Source organism: Grammomys surdaster, unplaced genomic scaffold (genome assembly GCF_004785775.1).
Source record: "Grammomys surdaster isolate TR1022 unplaced genomic scaffold, NIH_TR_1.0 233, whole genome shotgun sequence".
Lineage (NCBI taxonomy): Eukaryota > Metazoa > Chordata > Mammalia > Rodentia > Muridae > Grammomys > Grammomys surdaster.
This window is the reverse complement of record NW_021604678.1, coordinates 1552713-1579697: the sequence shown is the minus strand read 5'-3', so window position 1 is coordinate 1579697 and position 26985 is coordinate 1552713. Positions and strand designations below refer to the sequence as shown.

The following is a 26985-nucleotide window of genomic DNA, read 5'->3' as shown; positions in this document are numbered from 1 at the left end:
TCCCTCCCTCCCTCCCTCCCTCCCTCCCTCCCTCCTTCTCTCTCTCTGCCTCTCTGCCTTTCTGGCTCTCTCTGCCTCTCCTCTGCCTCTCCTCTGCCTCTCCTCTGCCTCTCCTCTGCCTCTCCTCTGCCTCTCCTCTGCCTCTCCTCTGCCTCTATGCCTCTCTGCCTTCCAAATGCTGGGATTAAAGGCAGGCATGTGCCACCATGCCCAGCTGTGCCAATGTTTGTGACTTGTATATTGAAAGTAAGACTGGTCAATAAAAGTTCTAGATCAAAGACAGGGAAAACCAGCTCGGGCAAGTTCTTACCAGACTGACCTGTGGAGTGTTAGTAAAGTCTTTTTGTTAACCTAGAATTTTGTTAATCTAGAATCTGAGGATTTTCTTGTTTTTCAATTTTCTATTGTTTGTGTGTGTGTGTGTTGTATGTATACATACATACATACATATACACATATACATGTGCCTACCTTCCTCAAATCAATTAAAGTCATAACAATTTATGCTTATTGGGTAATTGTGTAACTAGCTCAAAACACCGCTGCAACCATCTCCTAAAGACTGGAAAACACTGATGTGATTTGCTCATTGCCTCCTGGATGCTATTCTTAAAGTTCATCACAGATTGCTTCACGATTTCCCACCATGAAGAGACTGCGAGCTTGCAGCTCCGTGAAGAGATGGAGAGCCCCCAGCTAAAACAGTGAAGCAGACTGATCTTAGCATTTTTGCTTTGATGCATAATCATTTTCATCCTTCAGAAGTAGGGACTTCCAATGTATTCCAAAAGATTTCCTGTTAGCCTCATGGAATAGCTGTCAATAGTGACATAATTTTGTTTTCTGGTCAGCAGAAAAGTTTGAAAGCCACAGTATTGGTTGACTTTTTTGAAGATATTTTAACATTGCTTTTGACCCCTGGTATTAAATCAATAATAAGGTAGCTGAAGGAGGAGAAAGTGTAAAACTAAGGAGCAAGTGTGAGACATCTGGAAGAGTAGAGAGGAGATTCCATTTCAAGCAAATACAGGGGCATGGGGCTAGGTGGCAGAGTGCCTCTATACCTACATTTACAGTCAAAAAGCAGAATTCCTGTTGAACATACACACATGTACATACACAGTTTTATGCTGGCACAGTCAAAAATTTATGACATCTCTTTTCAAACTGGTTCCTCTGTATTTTATCCCTGCTCCAAAGTAAAGTTAGTATATATAAATGAACAGGATTTTAAAGTTTACTTCTTCTCCAGAGACTACAGTTGTATTCAGACACCAGTTCTAACCAGTCTCTCTATTCAGGATAATATGGAATATTTAAGACAATCTATGCATGGGACTGTTAGCATGAACACAGGGAAAGTCTTTGACTCCACAGGCAGATCTGACTATAGACATGTGTTGAAAGTGAAAGAGCTCATTGTCTTCAGAAGGAAATCGAGGAGAAATTAAATGAAAAAAACGTTGGTAAAGAAGGCAAACCAACTGAAGACTAGATCTAGCATAAACCGTGTATGTCAGACACACGTTATAACTAAACAAAATATCTTAGTGCTTAGGTTGAGAAGGCATAAGGAAGAGAAGTAGCTCTGCTCGCAACAATTATACATATAACAGAGCAAAGCCTGGCACTCTCCCCTTTCAGTCCTGTACTTTACCCTTTGCTGAAATGAAGATGCCCCCCACCTCAACCAGAGGCAAAAGGGCCAAGAACCTCAGGAAATGCCAAGGCTACCATTTTGGAATGGAGGTAGTGTTTTTGGGTTTTTGTTGTTGTTGTTGCTTTGTTTTGTTTTGTTTTTCTGATAAATTTGTTCTAAAAATGAGTTTAAAATCTTATTCATGGGTAATCCTGAGGCAAGAGGGTATGGTTGAGTGCAAAAGTTCAGGGGAACCTGGAATAAAGGCTGAGAGAAAGCAGCAGTCCAAGATAGACTGGAAAAGCCAGGATGGGGCCACTGTCACTTACATACACTCTATAGTTCATGGAGATGATCTATGGTTCATTCAACACTCACATCCCTGGTTGAATATTTAGTACGATGCTGAGATATACAATGCACAGAGTTCTATGCAGTACTCCTTGTACTAGATTGGGAGTACTGGGAGGAACTGACCCACATAAGACAAATGACTCAAAGAGCCTGCACTATATGATATGCACTTTACACACATGACCTGTTCAGGAAACTGTTCTTCCTCTGGCCTTCTCCCTTCTCCCACCACTGGAAGAGAATCTTTCCTAATAAATTGTCTGAACTTCTGCTGCATCATGGTTTTTCTGTCCAACTCCTTGTTCTAGAACACAAGTAACCAGGTCCCCTCCAAGGATTCCAACAAAACTCAGTGTCCCCAGTACAAGCACCATTATTGACATCTATTATCAATAACTCTACCTAAAACCAAGGATGATTTACATCCCATAGAAAGGAGGAAGGAGAGCATCCAGTATCCTACGAAACACATTGTAGAAATCTTAGAATAGGAGCGTTAAGTCTTCAATGAGTATCTGTTGCCTTGTGTTGCTAAATACTACTTGGACCTGTCAGGGCTTCATCAAAGGTCTACCCATTTCCTCTTACTTTCTATAACAGCTTTACTAGAAGGAAAAAATGAAACTGTCCCAAAACATATCTGAACTATGAATCTTAATTGAGAAAACCTTCCTCGTGTGAATATTCTACAGTTCTCCATCAAAGTTGCTAAGAAGCACTGTTCTCACCCCAAACTTCAATAAGTTTGGAGGCTATCCAGCAATCATCTTTTATTTTTTAATGATTTTGCTATGCTGTGTATATGGGTGTTTTGCCTGTGTATATGTCTGTGCACCACATGTGTGCCTAGTATCCACATAGGCCAGTAGAGGGCATTAGATTCCTTGGAATTGGAGCTATAGATAATTGTAAACAACCACATGTCTCCTGGGAATTGAACCCAGTTCTTCTGGAAGAGCAGCCAACACTCTTAATGATGGAATCTTAACTGTCCCATGTACATTAGTGCCACTGCCAAAACTACCACAGAACAACTGCTTAAGCAATGTATTCATTATCCTACAATTCCGTAGATAAGGAGCCCTATGGGCACTTCACTGGACTAAACTCAAGATGTTAGAAAGCTGAGTTTCTCCACGGGGGTCCTAGAGAAGAACCTGCTTCTTTTCATTTGGGGTGTTGGTAATGTCCAGTGTCCTAAGGTTGAGACTAATGTTTCTACTCGGCACTAAGTCATTTCCAGCTCCCAAAAGCCAGCCCCGTTTCTTGGCTCATGGCCTCACCTCAGACTGTCAAAGTCTGCCATGTGGCCAATTTTCAGGATTTCAAATCCCCTCATCATCCCTTCTGACTCTAGGCCTCTGACTTGCTTCTCTGTCCTCCTGTCATACTTTTAAGAGCTCCTGTGGCTGTGTTGCTCCCACCTGAATATGTCAGCATAGGCCATGTGGGTTATCAGGCACACCCTCTGATTTTCCCTGTGTCCTATCAGGGCACACATCTCAGAATTCTAGAGTTGATTGGCAGATATCTTTTAGGACAACAATGCTGATGCCAGTCCAGTAAAATATTTTGTACTACCAAGAGGTTACCTTATTCATGAGCCGTAAAAATAGACAAATAAAAATGCTATAAATACTTATTCCTTTTTCATCTCTTTCAATGTTTTTGAAATAAATGTTTTAATCCACTGTTTACAAAAGGCTGAAAAAATGTTCCATTTTTTTTTCAAATCGTAATGTGATAGAAAAATGGAAATTTACCAGGTGACTTACTATAACAGCCACCATGTGGTTGGTGGATGTGATGTAAGTCCTAATGTTCAGACCTGGGAAGTATACCCAGAGTGCATTGCAGTTACACCAGTCAAGTTCAGATGCTGAACTAAACCAGCTGGCACAATGGAGTGACCAAATTTCAAATAGATCAAGAGATGCACAATGAATATTTGAAAAACAATAAAAGCTATCCATTGCTACCATTGAAATAAAAGTTCCAGAATTTTTCCCTTTTTTAGATATCCATGTCCTTTCATTATTGTATTTTTGTTATTTAAAACAATTTAATACATTTTACCATATTCGTTTCCTCCCCCCAAGTCTTCCCAGATCCCTCCCCCTTCTCCACCCATCCATATTAAGTTCTTTAAAAAAAAATATCAAACAAAATCCTGGAACAACAACACAACCAAAAAAATAAAAAAAAAACAAAAAAACAACCACCATTGCCCTAGCATATCTTTCAGATACATCTAGGCCCAAGTATATCTAGCATATCAACCACTGTTTATAAAAAGAACATTTACAGAATTATAAATGTATGAATAATGTTTAAAGTTTTTTTAAAAATCCATGTAACTTTGTCTTTACTCATCCCACACCATATATTTTTGCTCTTCTCGGACATATAAAATAATATATCAGTTATTTAAACAATAAAATATATTGAATTGATAAATACCATTTATAAATATACATACATAAATATATTTAGAGTATATATACTAAAATTTTACTAATTTTAGTGTATGAATAATCAAAATTGAAATATATTATGCTAACAAGTATATGACATATATTTAGCTAACACATGGCATACTAAAACAATTTTTAAAAGTATTTGTCAATTAAACTGATATTAGTTTTTCACTAACTTCAAGAGGGCTAATTCATATACAGGTGAATTCAATTTAATTACTCAAACATAGCATGAAAGGAAAAACGTTTCCTAAGGAGCCGAGGAAAGTTTAAGCAAATATTTTATTTACACTTATGTGTGTGTGTATGTGTGTGTGTGTGTGTGTGTGTGTGTGTGTGAAAGAGAGAGAGAGAGAGAGAGAGAGAGAGAGAGAGAGAGAGAGCGCTTCTAGATACCACGGGTATGCATGCAGGTAGAGAACATGGAGGTCAGAAGAGGGTATTGTCTCTCCTGGATCTGGAATTATAGGCAGTTGTACACTGCCAAGAGCCCCTAAGTAAACATATTTTATACTTCTTCTATACAATTAACTTAATTTTGAACATTGAACTTTGTCTTAGTTAAGGTTTCTATTGCCATGTTAAAACACCGTGGCAAACATAATCAGGGGAGGAAAGCTTTATTTCATCTTATCCTTCCAAGTCACACTCCATCACTGAACAAAGTCAAGGTAGGAACTCTCTCAGGGCAGGAACCTGGATGCAGGAACAGGAGCACAGGCTGTGGCTGTGGAGGGGTGCTGCTTTCTGGTTCGCTCCCCATGGCTTGCTCAGGTTGCTTTCTTATAGCACCAGAACCCTAGTCCAGGGTGAGCTGGGCCCTCCCACATCAGTCATCCATTTAGATAACACCCCACGAGACTGCCCACAGGCCCATCTGGTGGGACATTTTATCAGTTGAGGTTGCCTCTTCTCAAATGTGTCTTGGCTAGTGGACAGAAAATGGGCTACTACAAACTTTAATAGTCACAGAGAGAGCTCACTCATCTCTGTTAAGAGTGTTGGGAATCTAACTGTCCCTGTCTTCAGATACAATTGTTCTTGCTGTGAAATATACAAATAAACTTTTTTAAATTTGGCAGCAACAGCAAAAACACCCTCATCCTCTGGATTTGTTTCTCCCCTGGTGTTGTAAGTTTTGATTTCTGGTGATTGGAGCTGTATATTGTTAATGAGTGAATAAACAAAGGGTGCTTATAGTTTTATATTTTCAATTTATGTATTTCACCTGATATTTATCTGTTTGGACCTTGTAAACAAATATAGCATACTCCCTTTAAAAGTATAATCACATCCATCCTACTTACCAAACTATTCCCTGAGCCCCAGAGCCAATCGGCTTCAGGTTCTGGTAGCGCTTAAGAACTGTGAAGGTTGAGTCTCCCACTTCCACACTGTAGAACTGGTTGTCTACCTTGCTTTTGCTCATGTTGTAATGTTTGGCAATAGATGACACATCCACGTGTTTATCGAACCCCTGTCAAGAAGAACAGTGAGACAAGAGGAGCAGTTCAATGTTACTGGACACAGAGAAGTCTTTCCTTCCAATGGTTACACGCATCTGGTCATCTGTCCTCAAATCCATCTAGCTTACACAGAAAAACTCTGTATTGAGCCCTGCTAGTTTATCTGAAGGAAATGAACCTTAAAATTCAAACAGGCCTTCTTCATATTAATATGTTTAAGGCCTGGAAATATAGACCCTATGATATAGTCTCAACAACCAAACCACCAAAGCCTATTTCAAACAGAAAGAGAGGTGGTCCCATGATCACCTCGTCCCTTTTAGGTAAACAAATACTGAAAATATGCTAGTTTCAGTATATCTGAGATACTTAAGGATTCAAGAAAATGAGAAAGTGTCCCCTGGTCATAAGAGGAAGGAAAACGATGGTATCTGCAGTTCTTTCCTCAAAAAAAAAAAAAGAAAAGAAAAGAAAAAGCTGAGGCCACAGAGTAACATGCGGGTTCAGCTTTTATGAATTAGGTAAATTTGAATGGACATCAGTTGTCTTCATTCCTTCTCATTAATACCCAAATTACTACTGCCCTTATTAAGTCAGGAAAGTACTAGATTAATTAAACATTGTTCAAAAATTCAGGACAGTCTATTTTGAGGATGCTTGGATTTTCACATGGACTGGCTATTGCATCTCCTGTTGCTCTATGGAGAAATTCATGTGTTAGTCATCTTTGGTCGTTAAAGAGTTTTCCTTAAAATTCCAAATGAATATTTATACATAATATATGATAAAGAGCTACTACCTATGATTAGCATTTACTCATAAAAGCTCTGACATCAGACTTTACTACACAAAAGATATGAGCTAGGGTTAGAGTCATGCTGTAACTGATTTCATGTGGCTCACACTGGCGGAAGCCTACTTGATACTTAGGCCTCTTCTGGATGATTTTATTTAGGTTTTAAACACACATGCTTTCTGTGTATTGTTTCAAACAATTAAAAACCAGTCTTAGCCAGTGGTTCTCATTAGACATGACATCTACACATCGGGGACATTCAGTTAGGAGAATCCTGACGTGTTGTATGGAGCACAAACAAGGAGAGCTAGGACTCATACAGCTCTTGAGTTCCTGGTGTCTGAAATCTTTGTGGTGGTCCTGCAGGAGCTGGGGATTCCCACGTGACAGACAATTTCCAATATACATCACAAGACTTGAAAGTCCAGATGAAGCTTTACTCAGTGAAAACTTCACCTATAATGCTTTGAGCCTAGAATTTAAATCAAATTTTTCATATAATTTAATACACATTAGCTTTTTTTAATATCAGTTCTCATATAACTTGAATGCTTTGAACTCTCTTAGGCTCTAAACCTCTGAGTTGGATAGAAAACCATTTCCCTTGGAAAGTTTTGCCACTTCATGTCTAAATAAAAAGTTGATATGGAAGAACTTCTTAATCTCTGCCTGGGTGGACTGCAATCCAGTCAGGATGGTGGCAGAAGGAAAACTGAATGGGGATGATTTGAACTGAGCCAGAAGAATATGGGAGTCTACTGAAGAGTCTGGAGGCCCCAGACTGGTGCGGCAGGCATAGAGCAGAACAGACATAGCAGGCTGCCCTGTGCCGGGGAGCAAGCACAGTGGTGGCATTTGGTAAAAATGTGGGGAACCACAAATAGAGGTGTAAACTATGGGTTAGAGCTCTGCATTGTTTTAGAGAGTCATCAGAAAATGCAAGTAACTTGCAAATGTGACAAATGTCCTGAAATCTGGAAAGTAGTCTACGCAGCATAGCATAGGATATTAAACAAGACCATTCAAAAGCCGAGTGTTGCAAGCCTACAACAATGGAGTTTACAAAGGGGCAACAATGGGGTTTAGAATTTAGACAGTATGTGAATAGCTGCAGGCACAAGAACATTAATATTTAAACTGCCCTGGATTTTAAACCAGCATTATGTACAGCTCTCCAAACCACTGTCATTTCTATTATACACTCAGGTTATGATTGTGATTAGTACACACTATGTGTGATTAGTATATGTGATTATTACATACATGTGATTAGTATACACATATGACTAGTATGTACCATCTTGCTAAAAAGAAAATTAAACAAAGTCAAAAGAAATGACAGCATTCAATACTTTTCATCTGCAAGAATAACATGGGATGACTGACACCTGACTAATGTGACATTTGTTGTGTTCTGACTCTTTGTTGCACACCTTAGTATTTGGAATATCATAAAATGCATAGCACAAGTTAGCTTCATCAACTCTAGATGCCCAGTATTGGTCCTGAAGTACTGCATGTGTGTCTTATCACATGTGTGTATTAATCACATATATGTAATAATTACATGTTACCAATCATACATATATACTAATCATACATGCATACGAATCACACATGTGCACTAACCACAAGTATATACTAATCAAAGTATATACTAGTCACATGTATGTACTAATCACATGTGTGTACTATTCACATGTATGCAATAATAACATATGTATGCTAATCACACATATAATACTAAACATACATACGTACTAATCACAGTGTTTACTAATCACAGTGTATACTAGTCACATGTGCATCTAATCACATGTGTGTACTAATCACATGTATACTTATCACATGTGTAATAATTTCTTGTAGTAGACTTCATATTCCAGACCCCTGACTCTACACAGCCCCCACTCCCTATTTGTAGGCTCTGTTGTGGTTTTCTAGCTGTAATCTCCATTTCTCCATAAGAGGTGAACTAACCTGCTGGAGATACTCTCTCACCACCTCAACACAGTCAAGAAAGTTTAATAATTCATACAACTCCTTGTTGAGGATTACCTAATCTATGCAACACTTACAAGTGCTTAATTCAATATTGATGACATGCATAATATGTGAGAAATGCTGGGTTAGCACTGGCAATGCAGCTAAAGTCAGATAAAGCTGCAGCCTAGAGTGAAGATGATGACGTGAATAGTTAAATTCAGATGGTTCATTCTATACGCAACAAAGTAAATACTCTGGTAATAAATAGAGAGTAACAACTTATTGTCTGTATAGTGTCATCATTAATTTATTCAGATACTACATATAAAACAAATATATATATATATATATATGTATGTACATATATATATCATAAATTAATTATAAATAACAATGGGTTCTCCTGTGACATTTATATGCATGTGCATGTGCATTCTGATCATCCTCATCCACTACTCTCTCCTACCTTCTCCCACATCTGTGAACTGCACTCCTTTCCCATCTGGCCAGACTTCTACTCTCATGTCTTTTCTATGTGACCCCACTAAGTTTCATTAGGATTGCTCATATACACATTGGTGAAAGTTTATTTACAGTATCATGTGTACCTTACCATTGGACACACCCTTGAAGAAAATGTCTCTCCCTCCTAATCAACCATTATCTCTGCTTAAATCCTCAAAGAGAGGTAGAGCCTCATGAGTTTCTCCTCCATCCATGACAGGATGTTGACAGGCCAGATCTTGTGGAGATCTTGTCCAGGTAATCAAGAGTTCAAGAGTGCAAAGGTGTGTTAAACCCAGAAGCTAGCACACCACACTGCTCCATGTATTCTTCTAGTGTTACATTCCTCCCACCCATTTTCCATGTTCTCTGAACATCGGAGACTGTGTTAAAGATGTGATTTTCCATGTTCTCTGAACATCGGAGACTGTGTTAAAGATGTGTAATTCCATAATTAGAGCAGTGAGCATTGTCCATGTTGCTTGGGAGTTTTGGGGTCCTCTCTAAGAGGGAGAAATAATCCTGTCAGCGGTGGGGCCTACAGTCCTGTGATATGAAAGCAGAAGGATAAATACTGAGACTGGAAGTTTGAGTAGAGCAAGGGACAAAGCATGGAGGAGAAAGCACCCTATGAGCTGAAGTCGGGAATGTTTAAGGAGAGCTTTGCTCTGCGCTCACTAGCGGTACAGGACCCCTCCTCGCCAGCTCTTTGATGTGAGTGTGCCTGGAGAACACTGATTGAGCTTGAAAAATACAATCCTGTGCACTGTGCACTCACCCTGGAGCTTTGGATTTGGGCATCAGTTGTGTTCCAGAAGCATATACCACACACACACACACACACACACACACACATGCTTGTATATATACTTCACACTTATCTATACCTTCGTGTTAGATTTGACTTAGATTCCAGATAAATCTAAGAGTTAGAGAACACCTCTTTGAAAAGCCTTTTATTAGTTATTTAAGCAACAAATAAACATCATTGAAATTTTTATTGGATTAATAGAAAATACAACCAAAAATTCCATGGCAAGTGCTTTGTGAGGAGCTTCCTCCTTTACACTCTCATGCTGACAGAGAATTGTACTTTTAAATGCAAACAAATCCTGAGATTCCTTTCAGCCTTAAAGTCAAAAATCTCAGTTTGACCTGAGACAGGCCTCTACAATTTGGGTGAAGTCCTCAGACCATTAAAGGCCCCAGAAGACATTAACATTCCTGGGAATTTATGCTGAGACTCCTCCTTAAGAACTCTTAGTGAGATACTTCATCTGTCATTTGACTGAACAACTCTTTTAAACGTGGGTTCTGTGTTCCTTTGCTTCTGTCTTTCTAGCCAGAAACCCACTAAATGTGTGAGTGCTGCTGATGCCGTGTTATTGGTCATAAGCCTTGATTGTGCTTTGCTCAGATATAATGGCCTGTTTGTACTTCAGGAGCACTCTCTCCTTGATCTCACTGAGGAAGACTGACCTATGCTGTTGCTAAAAGCTCCTGAGCAAGGGGCATTGGGGTTAAGAGCCCTTACCGGTCGAGCGTCCTTGCTTTTGTGTTTTGTTTTGCTTTGCTTTGTTGTGTTTTGTTGTTTTTTTTTAATATTAGAACTGAAAATAATACGGAGCTTGGGTCAACGCTGCACTTCCGACCTGTGAAGCCTTGGGCCTGGCTTTTCATTTTCACTCATTATTTATATGCTATGTGGCTCCTTAAAGGATTTGGGCAGCTAACCTGGAGGCTTCAAGAATGAAAAATGAAACCGTTAAACCTCATTTTAAACACAAATGACAAATGCAGCAAGCTGAGCGGTGACAGGTGTACCAGAAGACGTGAGTTATAAATGTCCCCTACCTTGAGCACAAAACTTAATGTCATGCTCTGGAAAGCCAAAGGAAAAACTAATGGTGACCACGACAAAAACTACAGCAAGTGGCAAGCTTTGCAAATCTAGCAAAACAAGTTAGAAGAAAGATAATGTTTTGCTAGTGCTTTACTTGGGGGAGAATAGATTCCATAGTTCTTTTCATAATTAGCCTGGAGTCAAACAACAGTTAGCAAGTACAAGAATTTTTGCCAGGAACATAGAGTTATGTTTCATATTTCTTACTTAATCTGAACTCTCAGAGGGGCCAGGGGATACAGATAGAATAAAATTATTGAATTCCTACTACAGGGACTGAGGTGGACATTTCCAGTTGTGTCATGTGATGCAGATTCACGTGGTATCTTGCTGAGGCAAGACTTGTGGGAAGACACATGATGTTTGGAAAAAATATAAACAGGAATCAACAGACAGTGGCGTCTCACTTGCATAGCTAGCCTTGCAACGCTTCGTTGGTCTTGTATTTTCTCTGATCTTCATCAAGACAGGCACGGTGGAGAACTTCTCCTGGCACCCCTACTGGTTCTTGTCACTCCCCTGATGTGTGCTAATTCAGCAGAGGCCTGGCTGTTTCTGCTGGACCTTGCCACCACTGCTGATTCATGTTTGGTATCCTGCCACTACTGAACTGGACTGCTGGTTTCCTGACAAACAAAGAATCTCCCCCAAAGAACTACTTCTAAACAGGTCCACATCCCCTTGTCCTATTTACCATCTTTTCTCCCCTACCTTTGGATGGTGGGCTAGAAGAGGGGTCAAAACATTTGAAAACCCTTATTAAAGTATGTTTTGAATAATCTAAACCTACAAGTATGTTCTTTATTATATTAAATACTTTTAAATTTTATTCCCCCCCCCAAAAAATGAAAGAAGTTCCCAGAGCCATGAATCAACTGACTCTCAGTTTCAGAACTAGTCATTCATAGGTATGTGAATTAAATTCATCCAATTTGAGATAGTTTGTACAAATGAAATAGCACAGCTAAAATAAAATAATTTAGAATAGTGAGGTAGTTTTTAAAGAATGAGCTATTGGACGAAACCTTAGGAAGTCCAGAGAAATTACACAAAACAGCTCTGCTGTTACAAACTCACTTTTCACTCTTTTCTCCCGGGAATCTTAAGGTGCTGCTAATTAAACAAGTTCCAAGTTGAATATAATCCTGTGTCAGTAGTAGTAAGCAGAGATTTTCAAGGCTACCATGAAATGTAATGTGGGCTTGGCTTCATTCACTGTAACACATTTATTGTGCACATACTATGTGCAATACACTATTTAAACCTCTGTTGATATCAAATCAACTAACTTGGTAGAAAATGCTACATGGAATCACTTTCAGTGGATTAGCCAATGTGTAGACAATTCTTTTGATGTTGTCATTTGCACTTACAAGTTATGGTTCCTCTTTTCACACGGAAGAAATCAGCAATTTATTTTGACAAGTTATCCTGACAGATGGAGCTCTTCCACTATGCCATTCCCAGGTCATTATAGAAGGACAACAGAAACCAATAACCATGCCATTTCTTGAGGCAGGGAAGCACTCGCTCACTCCATTTTAAATCTGAATCAAGTCAGATATCTGTTAGTTTTAAAGGGAAATATCTGAGCTGACAATACTTAATAAATAAAATGTCATAGGTTTTTGTTTGTTGGGGTCACATTTTGCCATTTTTTTCTTGATTTGTGATTCTCTAAGGACAGTTCCATCTTGGAATCTATTTAATTTGAATGCTAGTTAGTCCAGAGATGTTACTCTGTGAAATCGATAAGTATAACAAACACTCTCAACACCTCACTTTACTTACAGTTAGCATCATTTTCTGCTATATGAAAAGGCATTCACTGTAATCAATGCTGGCACTGTGGCCTCTGCCTGCACTGCCTCCTCTTTGTGTACAGAGGAAGAAAGCGGTACTGCATAGAGCTGCTGAGTGCCAGCTTAGTATTGATTGGTTCAGGAGCCAATGAAAGAATTCGTATTCTCAATTTACAGGGGAGAAGTTCTAGACAGGTAAGTTCTACAAAGATTAATATTGTGGCACAGCATCTAACAGTCTGCTTTAGAATCCCGTTATGAAACCTTGAGTGATATCATAATAAACCCAACCTCAGTTTCCTTAAACACAGAAGGAAAGAAATAGTTTAGTCTTCATCAGTGGGAGATTTACCCTAGATGATCTATGTGATTGTCTTAGTCATTACACAGTTATAATAACTATGATAGAGACAGTGTGCACCATTTAAAGATATACTTGCAATATTTTAAACAAAGTTCATCCAACTCTTAACCCATACTTAAAGCCAAAAACACTGCTAGAAGTCTGAAGTCTAGAGAGATATCAGGATTAAAAAGAGTTAAGCAACAAAGTACACTTTCAGTATCCACCATAGAGGGATGTCGAGATTGTCCAGTGGGTAGAGACTCCTGCCACCGAAGAAAAACCACACGGTGAATGGAAATGAGTAATTGGGAAATGTTGTCCTCTGACTTCCACATGTATACTGTGGTATATGAATAAATGAGCACACATGCACACACACACACTCCCACTCACACACTGAGTAAATAAAACTTTAAAAATGTGAAGTGATATGCCTTGCCTGCTCCTTTCTTCTCACTGTGGCATCTCAGCAGCTACCACACAGGATAGCTGGAGTTTAATTCCTGAAACACTATATTGAAAGGAACCCATCCCAACATGCATTGGAATCCACAAAATAAGATATAAACTTTTACTCTAAGTCCTAGAGATTTAGAATACGTTATTACTACACTCCATTTTTAGTGGACAGATGCTTGTTTTGGTCTCAAGACACAAACACATGGGCTGTGAAGACCCAATGCTCTGTCCTCATGGTACTGAACAATAACTCACTCCATAGAGGCTTGGACAGGGAGTGCTGATTTCACAATCAATGGCGTTGCCCACCAAGCTAGTACACTGCATTCTCCTTTCACTGCGCACATTCCTATCTTGTCTGTGATCAAGAAGAAAGCTAGGAAACAATAGGGAGATTAGGTAATCAGACAAGAAGAACTCTATAATTTAGACAATGAAGAACAAAGTATTAAGAAAAGCTAAAAACTTTCTTGCAGTAGAGTGAATGGACAGGGCAATCAAACAACATTTGGAAACAATATTTCTAGAAACAATGTTTCTAGTGAGTTCATCTGGGACTTATCAGCCTTTACCTAAAGTCTGTCTCTACCGATTTAGGGTACATCTAGAGTTCCTCAGTGTTACATTCAATAATCTTGAGCCTGAGTCTGTTCTTATATATACAGCATACAGCATTGTCCTGAGTCCTGTATAAATCTATTGGCTATTTTCATTCCTGTACCCACATGGCCATGAAGAGATATAATTGGTGCCTAAGTTTGTGGTTCTTCCTGCTAAGATCCCGGTTTGCATGTCTTCTTATCTGTTTTTATTATTCACCTGTCTATCGTTTATGTATTTCTTGCAGCATTGGGTCCTTGCAGATGCTAAATAACATGCACATCCTAGAAACATGTTTTACCTTGGGCCAAAACCCCAGCCTTTCTTTAAATTTGGGCACAAGAATCTTGCTGGATTAAGGTGACATTTGAACTCAAAGTGCAACCTAAGATGGCTTCATGGTTGTCATCTTTCTGCTCTGGCTGCCCAAGTAGCCGGCATTATAGGGGCGTGCCACTTAACCTTGGATCTTCTGCCACCTTATACATGTGTTTCAGAACTGAGGGTATAGTTTTGTGATAAGATGCCCTGGCCTAGTGTGTACAAGTTCCTGAATTCAATGCAGCGCTGAAAAATCAACAACAACAAATATATATATATATATATATATATATATATATATATATATATATATATATATATATATTACAAAGGCATACAGGCTCTTTGACCTTCTTGAATGTGTTGGCAATATATAATCAAACAAACATTTACATTTTAGAGAACATGAACCCCCAAAAGTATACTGGCATCTGTGGAATTTAGAACTTGGAAATGAACTGCTGGTGGGTAAGCTTGACCTACTTAAAAAATGTAGCCATTCCTGGGCGTGTGCCCAGCCTTAGGTAATCATTTTTTCAGTAAAATGAAGACTTTAACTTCATTTCCATTTCCAATGCCTTCTGTCACAAGGGAAATAGTGTGTCGAAAGCACAAAATAATTACAGATGAACACAATTTAGACTAAAACGAATCTGTATGTTTCACACATCTTTTAGCAAGCATAACTATGGATGAACCATGTACTGAAATCATGGACAGTTCTAGAGAATTTTATAGCACAACTATAAAAACAACTCAAGCCATGACTTTGTTCAGTCTGGTTGAGCCTTCAATTATAACTAAATGTACAACACCAAGCTTCATTTACAATCAAGTTAATCTTACTCCACAGAAAGCTAAAATTTGACCCTTTTGTGTTAAGTAAACTAAGCACGTTTTAAAAAATGAACCATCATAGAAGCCCTCACAGTTACAAAACTGGATGTTATGTCTTCTCAGTTAATCTTAGGTGGTGTAATGGAGTCCATTTTAACTAAAATAGATATTCCATAGTTTTTTATATAAATATTTAAGGGTATAGAACAGAAATGGAGCACTAAATTTGCTCCAGCCATATTTCCATGTAGTCACAAGAAAGAAAAAAAATTAAGCAATGCATGTCTCATCCATAAATGCAGGAGGACAGTTTCCACGACTGTGTACACACGGGTGAGTTATCTCATCAGAAAATGTGTGCATGTTGTTATACTGGGCACCTTGTCTTGTTTAATATCTTATGATCTCTGTCAGGCAAACAAAAGTATCAATGATGTGACTTTTAGGTTATTAATGTAAGATTAAATATTATGTATCAAAACACATATAAGCAAAGTCAGAGTCCTGTCCCACTAAATAGGTGGAAGTAGGAGCCCAATGGAAGGAAAAGCTTAAATAAAAATTTCTCTTCCTAAATCGTAAAATGTCATCTGACACTGAAATCTGTGAAAATATAAAAAATAAAATCACACGGGAAGTGATGTTGGGTAACAACACCTTATCCCTTCATTGGCAACTGCACTATACTTGGAAGCACTTATAAGACACACCTCTGGGTGAGCCCTCAACAATATTTTCACAAAAGTTTAGCTGAAGACACACCCTGTGTGTGAGTGGAACCATCACATGGGCTGGCGTTCTGGACTGAAGTTAAAACAGAGAGAGACAGCTTAAAGGAGAGTGAACATCTCTCCCTCTGTTTCTTGACTATGGATACAATGTAACATAATCGCCCGCTCTATCTGCTGTTCTTGCCATGCTAGGATGGACCACATCCTCTGAGACAGGAGCTTAATGGGTCATTTTGGTGGGAGTCCAGAATGCTGGGGGGAAGTGGATGGGGCGGGGGGGTGGGGGGCTTGTCTCATGAAGCTTCAAAGGGAAACAAGGACTCTCTGGAGAACCAGCTGGAGGCTGCTTGTGCTGCGTCCTGGCCAGGCCCTGTGAATCTAAATGAAACCTAAGTCAAAATAAATGGTTGGAGATTTCTGGAGAGCAGAACTCCCGGCTGCCGGGAAGTCTCTGTCATCTCTCTATGCCATCTCAATGGTGGATGACAGAAAGATATGGAAATTATACAGTTTGGAGAGCAGAGCAATGTGAACGAGAATAGATGCACAGACAAAGCAGACGACGAGAGAGCAGCTATAACTATTGCCAAGAAAACCCGTGCTCTTCCCTGGAAAGTAGGAAAGATGTTTTGAGGGAGTGGTCCCCCCTGTCCAAGGTTCCAACATATGCAAAACTATTTGAAACAGGAGAGTCCAGACTTAGAACGTTGCTGAAGGGATTTCCTGTTGGGAAATAACTTTCTAAGGATATGATTTCCTAAGGCCAGATGTCAGAGTATGTAAATGCTCTGCTAAAAAGGGGGCCAGACTACATCCAAGCTGGCAGCAGAATTTGGCAAGATGGTCCACACAGTAAAGGGTTTTGCAGAGTGCAACAGTCCTGGCGTCCTGGAGGCTTGAATACAAATGCCAAAAAGCCACTGAGGCCAAGTAACATGAGGCAGGGTGAGGGTTCCTGAAAGAAGACTGAGCTCTCATTTCATTAAGCTATGATGGTTACGATTAGGTTGCAAAGAGACCCTAAGATATTGGAGATTCCAGACACCGTGGGACAGCTACCAAGGAGAACTGTAGGTATGAAAACAGCCACCCCAAAGAAAGAATGTCCAAAGCAAGACTGAATCCTACCCGAGTGGACACCTAATCTTCCAAGTCTGGCATCTGGGTTTCTTAGGTAGTATCATGTTACCACTGCTTTGTGTAAACCCTTATGTGCACTTCTGCTGTGTGTAGCACACGCATCTTAGACATTCATGAAGAGACTTTTTCCTTCCCTCGTGGCAATCAGTAATTGTTTTTTTAATCTTGCATTAATTTGGTTCCCAATCAAGTTACTACATGCCAACAGAAGTTATTAGTTTATAATGGCTGCATCAGAGAGAAGGAATGAATGGTCTGAGTGACAGGTGCTATAATTACCCCCAATTCAATCATTACATACATGTCCTGAAGCATTGAATTGAACTGCTTACAAGTTTTTAATGTTTTGTGTTAATTAAAAATGAAGCCCAAAATGGGCAGGAAAGGGGTGGCTCAGTGGTTAAGGGCCCTGGTCTTGCAGACACGACTTCCGTCCAGTTCTTGGCATCCTCGTCAGATGGTTCCCAGCCATGCACAGCTCTATCTCTCACACACCTGACACCTACAGTCTCTCATTTACATTCGTCTCTGTCTTTCTAGTTCTCTCTAATAAAAATAAGACTTTAAAAGTAGATAATTTTAAAAGGGAGTATATCAGGATGTGTATAATTGTTAAGACCTCAAACTCCAATTTTGTACTCCAAAATGTAATTCAACTCCACCTTCTGCAAACTTGAGGTTGTGTGGACAAAATGAGGACAAAGAATCTTAGCCATTTGTTTCACTTTATTTTATGCTGGACATTCACAGATTACAGTTGTTTATACTTATGGACTATAAAATGATACTGAATTACTGAATTCGTATAAGAATGAGGAAATGAAGCTAATTAAAATATCAATAAGGTGTACTGAGAAAAGGAAGAAATGAATGACAATAATCAGCAATCAGCAAATACATGAATATCTCCTTGACAAAGATTGTTTCTGTAGCATAGTGAAAGGAAGATAAATTCAGCCACTTACCCTCTAAGGCCACTTAAACATACGACTTACTGATTAATTAATTTCTGTTCAGGGGAGTATGTGTATGGGGTACCTACCTGTTCCTGGTGAGTGTGTGCACACTTGTGGAGGTCAGAGGACACCTCAGGACATTCCTCTTCAGGGCTTTGACACTGAGTCACTCTCTGTCCTGGGTCTTCCCTAAGTCTGCTGACCTGCTGCTTAATGGTTGTCAGGATCCAGCTTTCTCTTTCTCTCATCTTGCCTGGATTCTAAGCACAGGCCCCCATGCCTGACATCTCTGGGATCTGAGACTGGAACTCAGGACCTCACACTTGTGACTGACAGCTTTCCTGGTTGAGCCATCCCTGTAGGCCCAATGAACTATTAACTGTTGAGACTTGGGCTCTCTCCAAATCCGGAAATCCTTTAAAACTATTCATGAGCAATTTAGATTCGAGTACACATTTAGAGAGTCAATAACTGTTAGATAAAAGGTAGATTACTAATGATTATGATTATTAAGATAGCCCAAACATGATCAAGTTTAGGAGCACACTCTTCCAAGAGATGAGGATGCTGAGAAGTTAGGTTTCAAAGAAAAGAAAACAAATACCTACTCAGGAGACAGTGGTTTCTGCTGCCTTTCTTTCTTCTTTTAAGGATTCAAAACTATGTATTGGGTTAAAATAAATTGAGCTTGAGAATCAAGGTTGGGATGTCCTGGCCTTGTCCTCACTGCAGGACCCCTGTGTGGGGCAAGGGTAGTCCTGTACACCTGATGGCAACACCTCAGGGAGAGAGATGTGTTGTAGCAGTAGGTGGGAGGGGATTCAGCTCCTTCTCACTGTAAGTCCATTCACGGTTGAGTCCTGATTCGTCCAGTGCACCACAGAACTCCAAAAGCAGCACAAAGTGAAATGCAGTAGCTCCCTCTCTGCTCCACCGAGCCGGCACTGCTGGGGATCTCGTTTACAGGAGGGTCAAGGTCAAGAGACTTAGCATTTCATACTGCCCAGCTCCAGCTTATCACTCCCATTCTGAAAATAGACGCTATCTTTCACTGGGCGGTGGTGGCACACGCCTTTAATCCCAGCACTTGGGAGGCAGAGGCAGGCGGATTTCTGAGTTCAGGGCTAGCCTGGTCTACAGAGTGAGTTCCATGACAGCTAGAGCTACACAGAGAAACCCTGTCTCAAAAATCAAAAAAAAAAAAATAAAAAATAAATCTCACCAAATGTAACAACAGCTGTCCTGGTGGCTATGCCTTAAGCAAAAAGTGAAGTAATCATATTTCTTATATTTGTAATAATATAAATAGTGTAAATAGCATTTATTATTTGTAATATGTAATATATTTATTAATAAAAGGTATCATTAGAAAGTCAGCAAGTCTCATATTATCCAATTGAGTCAATAAAAATTAAGTTAAAACAACATGTCCATATTTTTGTTGATATTTAGCACCTGGAAACTTTATTTTCTGTGGTTCCTTCCAGACAGTTCAAAGACTGAAAATTTAGAGTGATCATAATCTACAGATTGGGGTCAAGAGGCCTGGATGGTGGGCTCATCTGATTATTAATTCAAGTCACGGAAGATCTTTGAGGAGTATATAGGAGCAGAAATTAAGATGCTATCACACCTGGCTGGTGGCCAGAATAAGCACTCCAGAATAGAAAAGCCCTGTGAGGTGCCCTCAGAAAGATGTTCCTAACAGATGGTTTGAAAGTAACCATGACCTGATAATTCTGCCTCTGAGAATAAATACACCGTTTTCTTCATATTACTAGAGAAATGAAGTAAGACACTGAGCTATAGGAACAAAAGAGAAATGTATATTTTTATCAAATACCATGTCTACACTAGGAGGAAATCAGATGCTGTGAGTACACAGGCAGTCTCCTGCTGGTGTCTAGCTTTTTGAAAATGCTGTAAACAACACTTGTTTTGTTCCTGTGGGCCACAGTGTAAGCAAACTAACCAGGAGTCCACAAGCTAGTTCACACCTCTCTCATTGTTCCTTTGCTCCAAGAGAACAATTACTAAAAACAAACATTTGCAAATACAACTGTTTGCTGGAAAATAAATCCAACCCACAAAGAGTCATTTTGAATTTCTTAGATGGTTGAAATTTCAAGAAAGTTTTACTGATAATTTTTGAGGTTTAAGAAATATGTAAAGCATATTCGGCTAGTCTTGTTGACTGGTTGATTTCAGATATTTAAGAGTTAACGCCTGTAACAAATACACTGGATAGTGAACGCTAAGAAAATAGTTCTGGTTCATACTGTTGGCCAGTGTTTCCCCAGATGTTCAAGCCAGGGATTCAGACTTGTTCATGTTCCACCCAAGGTGAATCAGAGCTGCAACCGGTTAGGCAATTGAAGCATCACTCATTTGTTCTGTCATAGGACAAATAGTCTGTGGAGACCATGTCAAATACTACTGTGAATGAACAAGAGACAAGTCCCAGAGAATGCTCAGAAGAGTTGAGACCGGTGGGGAGAAGATGGTAGGTGACTTCATCATACTGGCTCATTCTTGTGCAAAACTGCTGTCAAGACATCTTGGACTACCAAACTGACATCAATGGGCTCATGAGTTAGAAGAGATATGAAGAGTTATCTCTGAACTTGTGTGGACTGGCTCCAGCAAGAGTCTAAAAAACATTTCTGGCTAAATGCAAAAGCCTTTTCTGGTGAGAAAAGAGATGTGATCTCTCAGCCAAACACATAGCAAGTCAAATAAGGTAGGTGTGGGGGAAGAGAGCCTGGGTGGCATGGCCAAATCTAACGGAAACAGACAAAATCATAAAGTTAGCACAGATGCTTGACCAAGATCCAGCAAAGCTGAACCAAGTGATGCAATCACCATTGTGTGATCTTCCACCTTTGGTCTCCATCTCCAGGTGTTGCATGCTTGGGAGGCTTTCACTATTTACAGAACTTGGGGATATTCAATTGATAGGGAATTTCTTATGAATCACTTATGACTTCTCCTAAGAGAACTGTCCATAAGCTTCCCCAGAAAAGTCCTGAGCGTCCAACTCCTCCTGCTTTTAGGAAGATAGCCTTGTCTGGCCCTATTTGAAGGTCATTTTTATGCCCTGGAGGTTGTTACTCAAATAAAGACACCAGAGATCTCTTTATGAGGCTTTGACTCCAAGATACTCTTGTAACATCTGCCCCTGTACTTACTCAGGAACAAGATAACCAACAAAGTAAACTTAAAAAGGTCAACAAGATTCAGTGGCAGCATATCAGACTAAAAACTTCTTCCTACTATATGCTCAGGTGATTACATGGCATATAAGATTGGGAAAAGATACAGAAATAAAGTTAGATTGGCCAGAGTTATCTCTGCCCCTCAAAGGGCCTTATATTGATGGACAAAAGTGGTATGGAGAAGTGATAAAAAAATTAAATATTAAGACTTCCCATTCTGAGAAAAGTTCATTTGTGCAGGGCTGCTGTGATGTTGTATAACCAAGGAGCAAAAGAATACCAAGATTAGACATATAAATAAATACTACAAAGATGTAAACATTGTATTATGGCAGAAAATGAATAATCACCACAGAAGCTTTGGCCTGAAGATTTTTCTTGGGCCTAATAATGATTAACACTCTGACCACTAAAAGTTCATAATACACTGCTTGGTATTATGCCCAGGATGCCTTAGAGATTTATTTTCTGTCTAGTGCCCTTGAAACTGCAATCTGAGAAGGAGCTATCATGCTTTGGCAAAATATGCCTCTAGATACTTAAAAATTTGGTTGATGATGGAAATTATTGTAAAAGATAACTCTATTCTGTCATAGATTATCAATGATGACTAACTTATGACCAAGAGGAATAAAATACATGTCTAGTGATAAAAATGATACAATCTATGTTTTGGAACAACATGAATCTATCCCTGCCTACTGAGTTCTGTATAAATAAAGAAGCACCCTGACTGCCCATCATTCAAGCTGTGAGATTCTTCCTGACCACTGTGCCTGACTCACTTCTCCTTCACCAGACAACTCCTTATCCCTCTGCAGAACCTGGTCATCGCCAGGATTGGTCTTCAGCAGCAAGGAAACTGGATGGGCAGTGAGCAATCTCAGGGGAGCAGTCTTTAGAGTTAGATAATAAAGGCTGTAAAAATGAGGATTTGGGACTATATCCTACGCAATTCAAAGACTTTGAAAGATATTGAGGGAAGATTTGTCTTGTTTCTAGCAACATGATCACACATAACTCAAAGGCCCCTTTTACTTGTGTTTTGAAGTGAAATCATTGAGGGCTGGGCAAGAGCAGGTGCTCTTACAGTAATTCAAACAAAAGGGAATGTGGCTTGGGTCAGAGTGGTAGTAGAGCGATGGTAAGTGATAGTGATAGTACAGCAGAGATTGAGTTACATTCAGCAGAGTCTGCTGACACGCTGCATGTGAGGGAAGGCTCATAAAATGACTCACTGGTTTTGTTCTGATTAGAAAGATGTAGTCAACATTTCCTGAATTGAAGCAAAGACAATGTGGAAAAGAATGAAGTAAGCAAGATTTGGTGTTTTATTGTCTCTGAGGAAAATTCCTTATTGTAGCTCAGGTTGACCTTGAACTTATGGTTCTCCAGCCTCATCTTCCATAGTGCTGGGAGTTACAGGTATACACTACCACACTAACCATGGGTTGGCTTTGAATCAGTATGCAGAGTTACTGGCTTCACACAATATCAACCACTGTGGCTACCTGTTTTTCCTTTCTTGGCCACTGACATTTAGTTGTTGCTGTTTTATTTTAATTTCATTTTATTTTCTAGCCTATGTAAAACTAAACTGAATGGCACTTGTAAATATCAACAGGTAGTCATTGGATATGCTGCATTTGGGATTCCTCAGCCCTAAAGAAAAGGAACACCCATTCGGGTTCCTGATGTCTTGATGACCAATGCCACATCCCAAGAATTTGGACAGAAATACTAAAACACTGAAGTACAACTGAAATCTGACTGCAGATCACTTTATAGATTGATTAATTATAAACTCATTCCAGAAAGTTGTCTTCATTTCTAAGCTTTCCTAAATGAACTAGAAATGAGGATAAAAACCTAAGTGTTCACTGTACTTTCCAAAAAAAACTTACTTTTACATAAATAAAAACTTGGTGTGGTACATATGAACATGGAATGGCGAAAGTGAAATACAAGGGAGTGTACTGTACCTTGTTTTACCTGTAAGGAACACACACCTGACAAAAGGCAATTTTCACATCCAAGGTTGGTTCACTGCAGTAGTATAGGAAATGGAGGCTCATAAATACCTACAGGGAACAAAATTGGGTGATGAGTTTCAGGGAACTCACTTTTAATTATTTGATAGTATCAATTTGTAATCATCTGAGTTATACACCGAGATCATGAACAGCAGAGATGCATCATGAGTCTCACCTATATCTGTAAAAGGTACTTTTCACAAATTATAAATATTATATAATACAATGTGGTAAAATATTTTATCAGCTATAGGTATCAATATCATCATACCCATATAATGCCAGGAACCATCAAGGAGAAGCTAAAGCCTAGTAAGTGATCTTCCTGATATGGTTCTACCATGGACTGTACAGTAAATGACAGATCTGCATTTTTAGGCAAGGCTGAGGATATTGCACTTGAGGAAAAATTCCTGCTTTTCCCTTTATTATTAAATATACATAACAATCATTAGGTATTAGCCCACCCTTTGGAGCAGATTTCTGCAGAACAATGAGGATAAGTTGTCTTATGTGATGCTATATAGACAAATAGATGATTTCTTAATTATTAATGATGATTAAAATTAATGATGATTCCTAAAATTATGTTAATAGTTACTAAGACCTTTTATAATAGGACTGCTATTAAGTCCTTTCTGATGTCAAAACTGCTATGAGAACTTTGCCAGTCTTCAAGTGTAATGAATTAATTGCTTCTGAGATAGTAATTGGGCATCTACAATTTAGAGACAGTTCCAAGAGGTTGCAAAACCATTAACCAATGGTCATAAAAAGGCAACTAGTTATTTACTATAGATTCAAGGACAGAAAATAAAATCGTGACTGGGTTTGTCTATACAAAACTTAAATGATAATTTAGTTATGGTCTTTAACTCTCCATGAACCCATAGAGCTAGTATCAGATAATGAATGTTTAGCCAGATACTTACTCTTAATGGATATGCATATAAACACTCTCTGTTGTAAACTTCTTATTCAATTTATGATTTGAATTTATGTGTAAACTTGTAGTAAACTTTTTACCAGGTGATCATATATTCTGAAAGATGTATAAATACTGAGGGCAAAGAGATGGAACTGAGAGAAGAACGACTTAAGGAAGAACTTTCTTAGAAGACTTTTAGAGAGAAGTTAGAAGTAAAGGCACTGGGAACAAAGGCATTGAGAGTAAGGGCATTATTATTGTTACATCCGAGCAGTTGGAGAGAGCAAGGTTAGGAGAAGAGAGCAGAGAAAATTTTTCAGTGAGAACTTTTCGGAGGAGAACTTTTGTAGAAACTTTTTTGGAGAATCAAAGAACTTAGAAATAAAGGTTAAAATCACTTTTCAAAGTGTCCCTTTCTCTTCCTGTAACTTTGACTACCAAGCTAGAAGTTAAGCCAATCAGTTCCTACAGAGATAGAACTAAGGGTGCTTAATACTATGCTGTTTTATAATGAGGTGCTAAACCCAGAGACTGCAGCTTCTGGCCTCAGAGGAACACAGACAATCAGGTCAGCTACAGCAGCAAAATGACTTAAAATTAAGACATGTAAATGTTTTATTATTAAGCAGCAATCCTAAATATCTTGCAAGACCAAGTCCTGCCTCTACAAAAGCTCTTCCCCCTTGGCTTACCTCAAGAGAGAACCAGAAGAAAGAGGTGTCAGGGCTGGCCCCCGACACTATAGGTTAGATACAAGGAAATGGGTATTTCTAAAAAGTTAAGACTAAATACAAAATTTATATAACACTAGTTTTTAAAAAAGCTCAAACATTTGCTCAAAGGGGTGTGTGGAATCTTGCTGTGAACTTTGATGTTTATTATGGTTCAGAACTATATGTTCACTGTAGACCCATGTGCTGGAGGCTTGATCTCCAATAAAGCACAGTTCAGGCAACTTGGCCATCATGGTACAAAACTAATAAATTAAAAAGCCCTCTGATGAATCCTCATCTCGATGGACTGCTAAAGAGTGTGGAAGCTCAAGGAGATGGGGCCTAGTTAGAGGAGAGAAGTCACTGTGGTATACGCTCCTGGGCTGTATCTTACTCCCTGTCCCTTGCTTGCTCACTCCTTTCCCTCTCTACCCTCCACATGGTCCCTGCCATGATGTTCCCCCACACCATGGACTCATGAACTAACATCTCTGAAACCGTGAGCAGGAATACATATGTCCTTTAAATTTTTCTCTTGGCCATGTTACCTCAGGCATGAAAACTGACAGGCGCTAATAAGTGATCTAAAATGTCTAATGTAATTCTATAAAATATCTGAAACCATTGGATTTGAATTTAGTGTAGATAAAATTTTCAAACGTGATTTTTTTTTGGGGGGGGAGCAAGTTTGAAGTTCCCTTATTAAAGATTTAAAATATACAAAAAAATAGCACCCATTATTTTAAGTACATATAACTAAAGAAAAAAGAAAAGTGGGCACTCTATTAATAGCTGTTTGGTCTTGGTGGGAATTACATTTTTTAATTATACTATTTTCTGTGAGTTGGCAATATTTAACAATTCTGCAAGGTTGCAAACAGAGGGGACCCTAAAGGTAATGCAAACGAAGACCTGAATTCCTTGGGAATGAGACAGCCTCAGAAGAAGCCGACAGTTTCACCCATTTAATTAAACACATTTTTGAACATTGTTGCATGCAAGGCAACATTCTGTGAGATCAAAGGATTTAAAAATGAGCACAGAGGTACGACTTCTGTTTCTGCCATATGATTGATTAGGTAACCTGAAAACCACGCTGAATTCAAAACCCCTAAAAAATGTTAGATGAGAGACATGAAAGATTTTAAGACACGTAATTAAGCTGCTCAAAGGGGGCAAGAAATGTTCTGAGAACCTGAGAACATTGTGGCGTGGGCACAGAGACACGTGGGAGCAAAAGCTGTCATTTGGCCCTCACCAGCTGATGATTACAATATCAAGTTTTAAAGGGAATAGGCAGAGGACAGGAAACAAGCTCCCATCTACCCAGACAGGAAGTGACTCTGGAGATAACCACAAAAGCCATGCTCTAGGAAATTTTAAAGCAACTTGATAAAGAAGCCGAATAATCCAGAAGCAAGGTTTGAGTTGCTAAAATCAGGTTCAGTATTAGACTTTGATGTACATTCTTCTTCCATATAAGGAAGAGTAAAGAGATAAAAAATAAACATCTGTTTGCTAAAGAACAATCTGGGCACTTATATGGCTAGTTGAGAGAAACATGTTGCTGGAAATACAAGATTATTGTAGAAATTGGGAATAAAGCGCCTAGAAGGAGATAGATTCAAACATGGAGTCCAGTTTATGTTAAGATCTACATTGTAGACATCTGGGGAAACGAGAAACTTTGTGTATTGAGTCATGGATGAGACAAGTGGTCAGTCCCATGAGAAGGAAAGTCAGCCCCTATTGGAAGAACACCATTGTTCCTTATTCTGG

At 39.0% G+C, this 26985-nt stretch overlaps 1 protein-coding gene across 8 annotated transcripts in view; it reads right to left on the bottom strand.

Annotated features, from left to right (window-relative positions):
* The window catches only part of Mapk10 (mitogen-activated protein kinase 10), a 285181-nt gene that overhangs the window by 108402 nt on the left and 149794 nt on the right, over positions 1-26985 (bottom strand). For 6 of the 8 annotated variants that reach the window (XM_028773646.1, XM_028773653.1, XM_028773648.1 and 3 more), the window contains exons 3-4: positions 23542-23613; positions 5778-5947 (exon numbers count right to left, since the gene is read on the bottom strand). In XM_028773646.1, coding sequence (XP_028629479.1) covers positions 5778-5947; positions 23542-23607 — 236 coding nt within the window. In that variant the 5' untranslated portion in view covers positions 23608-23613. Of the gene's footprint in view, positions 1-5777; positions 5948-23514; positions 23614-26985 lie in introns of all 8 variants that reach the window. The other 2 variants (XM_028773649.1, XM_028773650.1) reach the window with 2 other exon arrangements.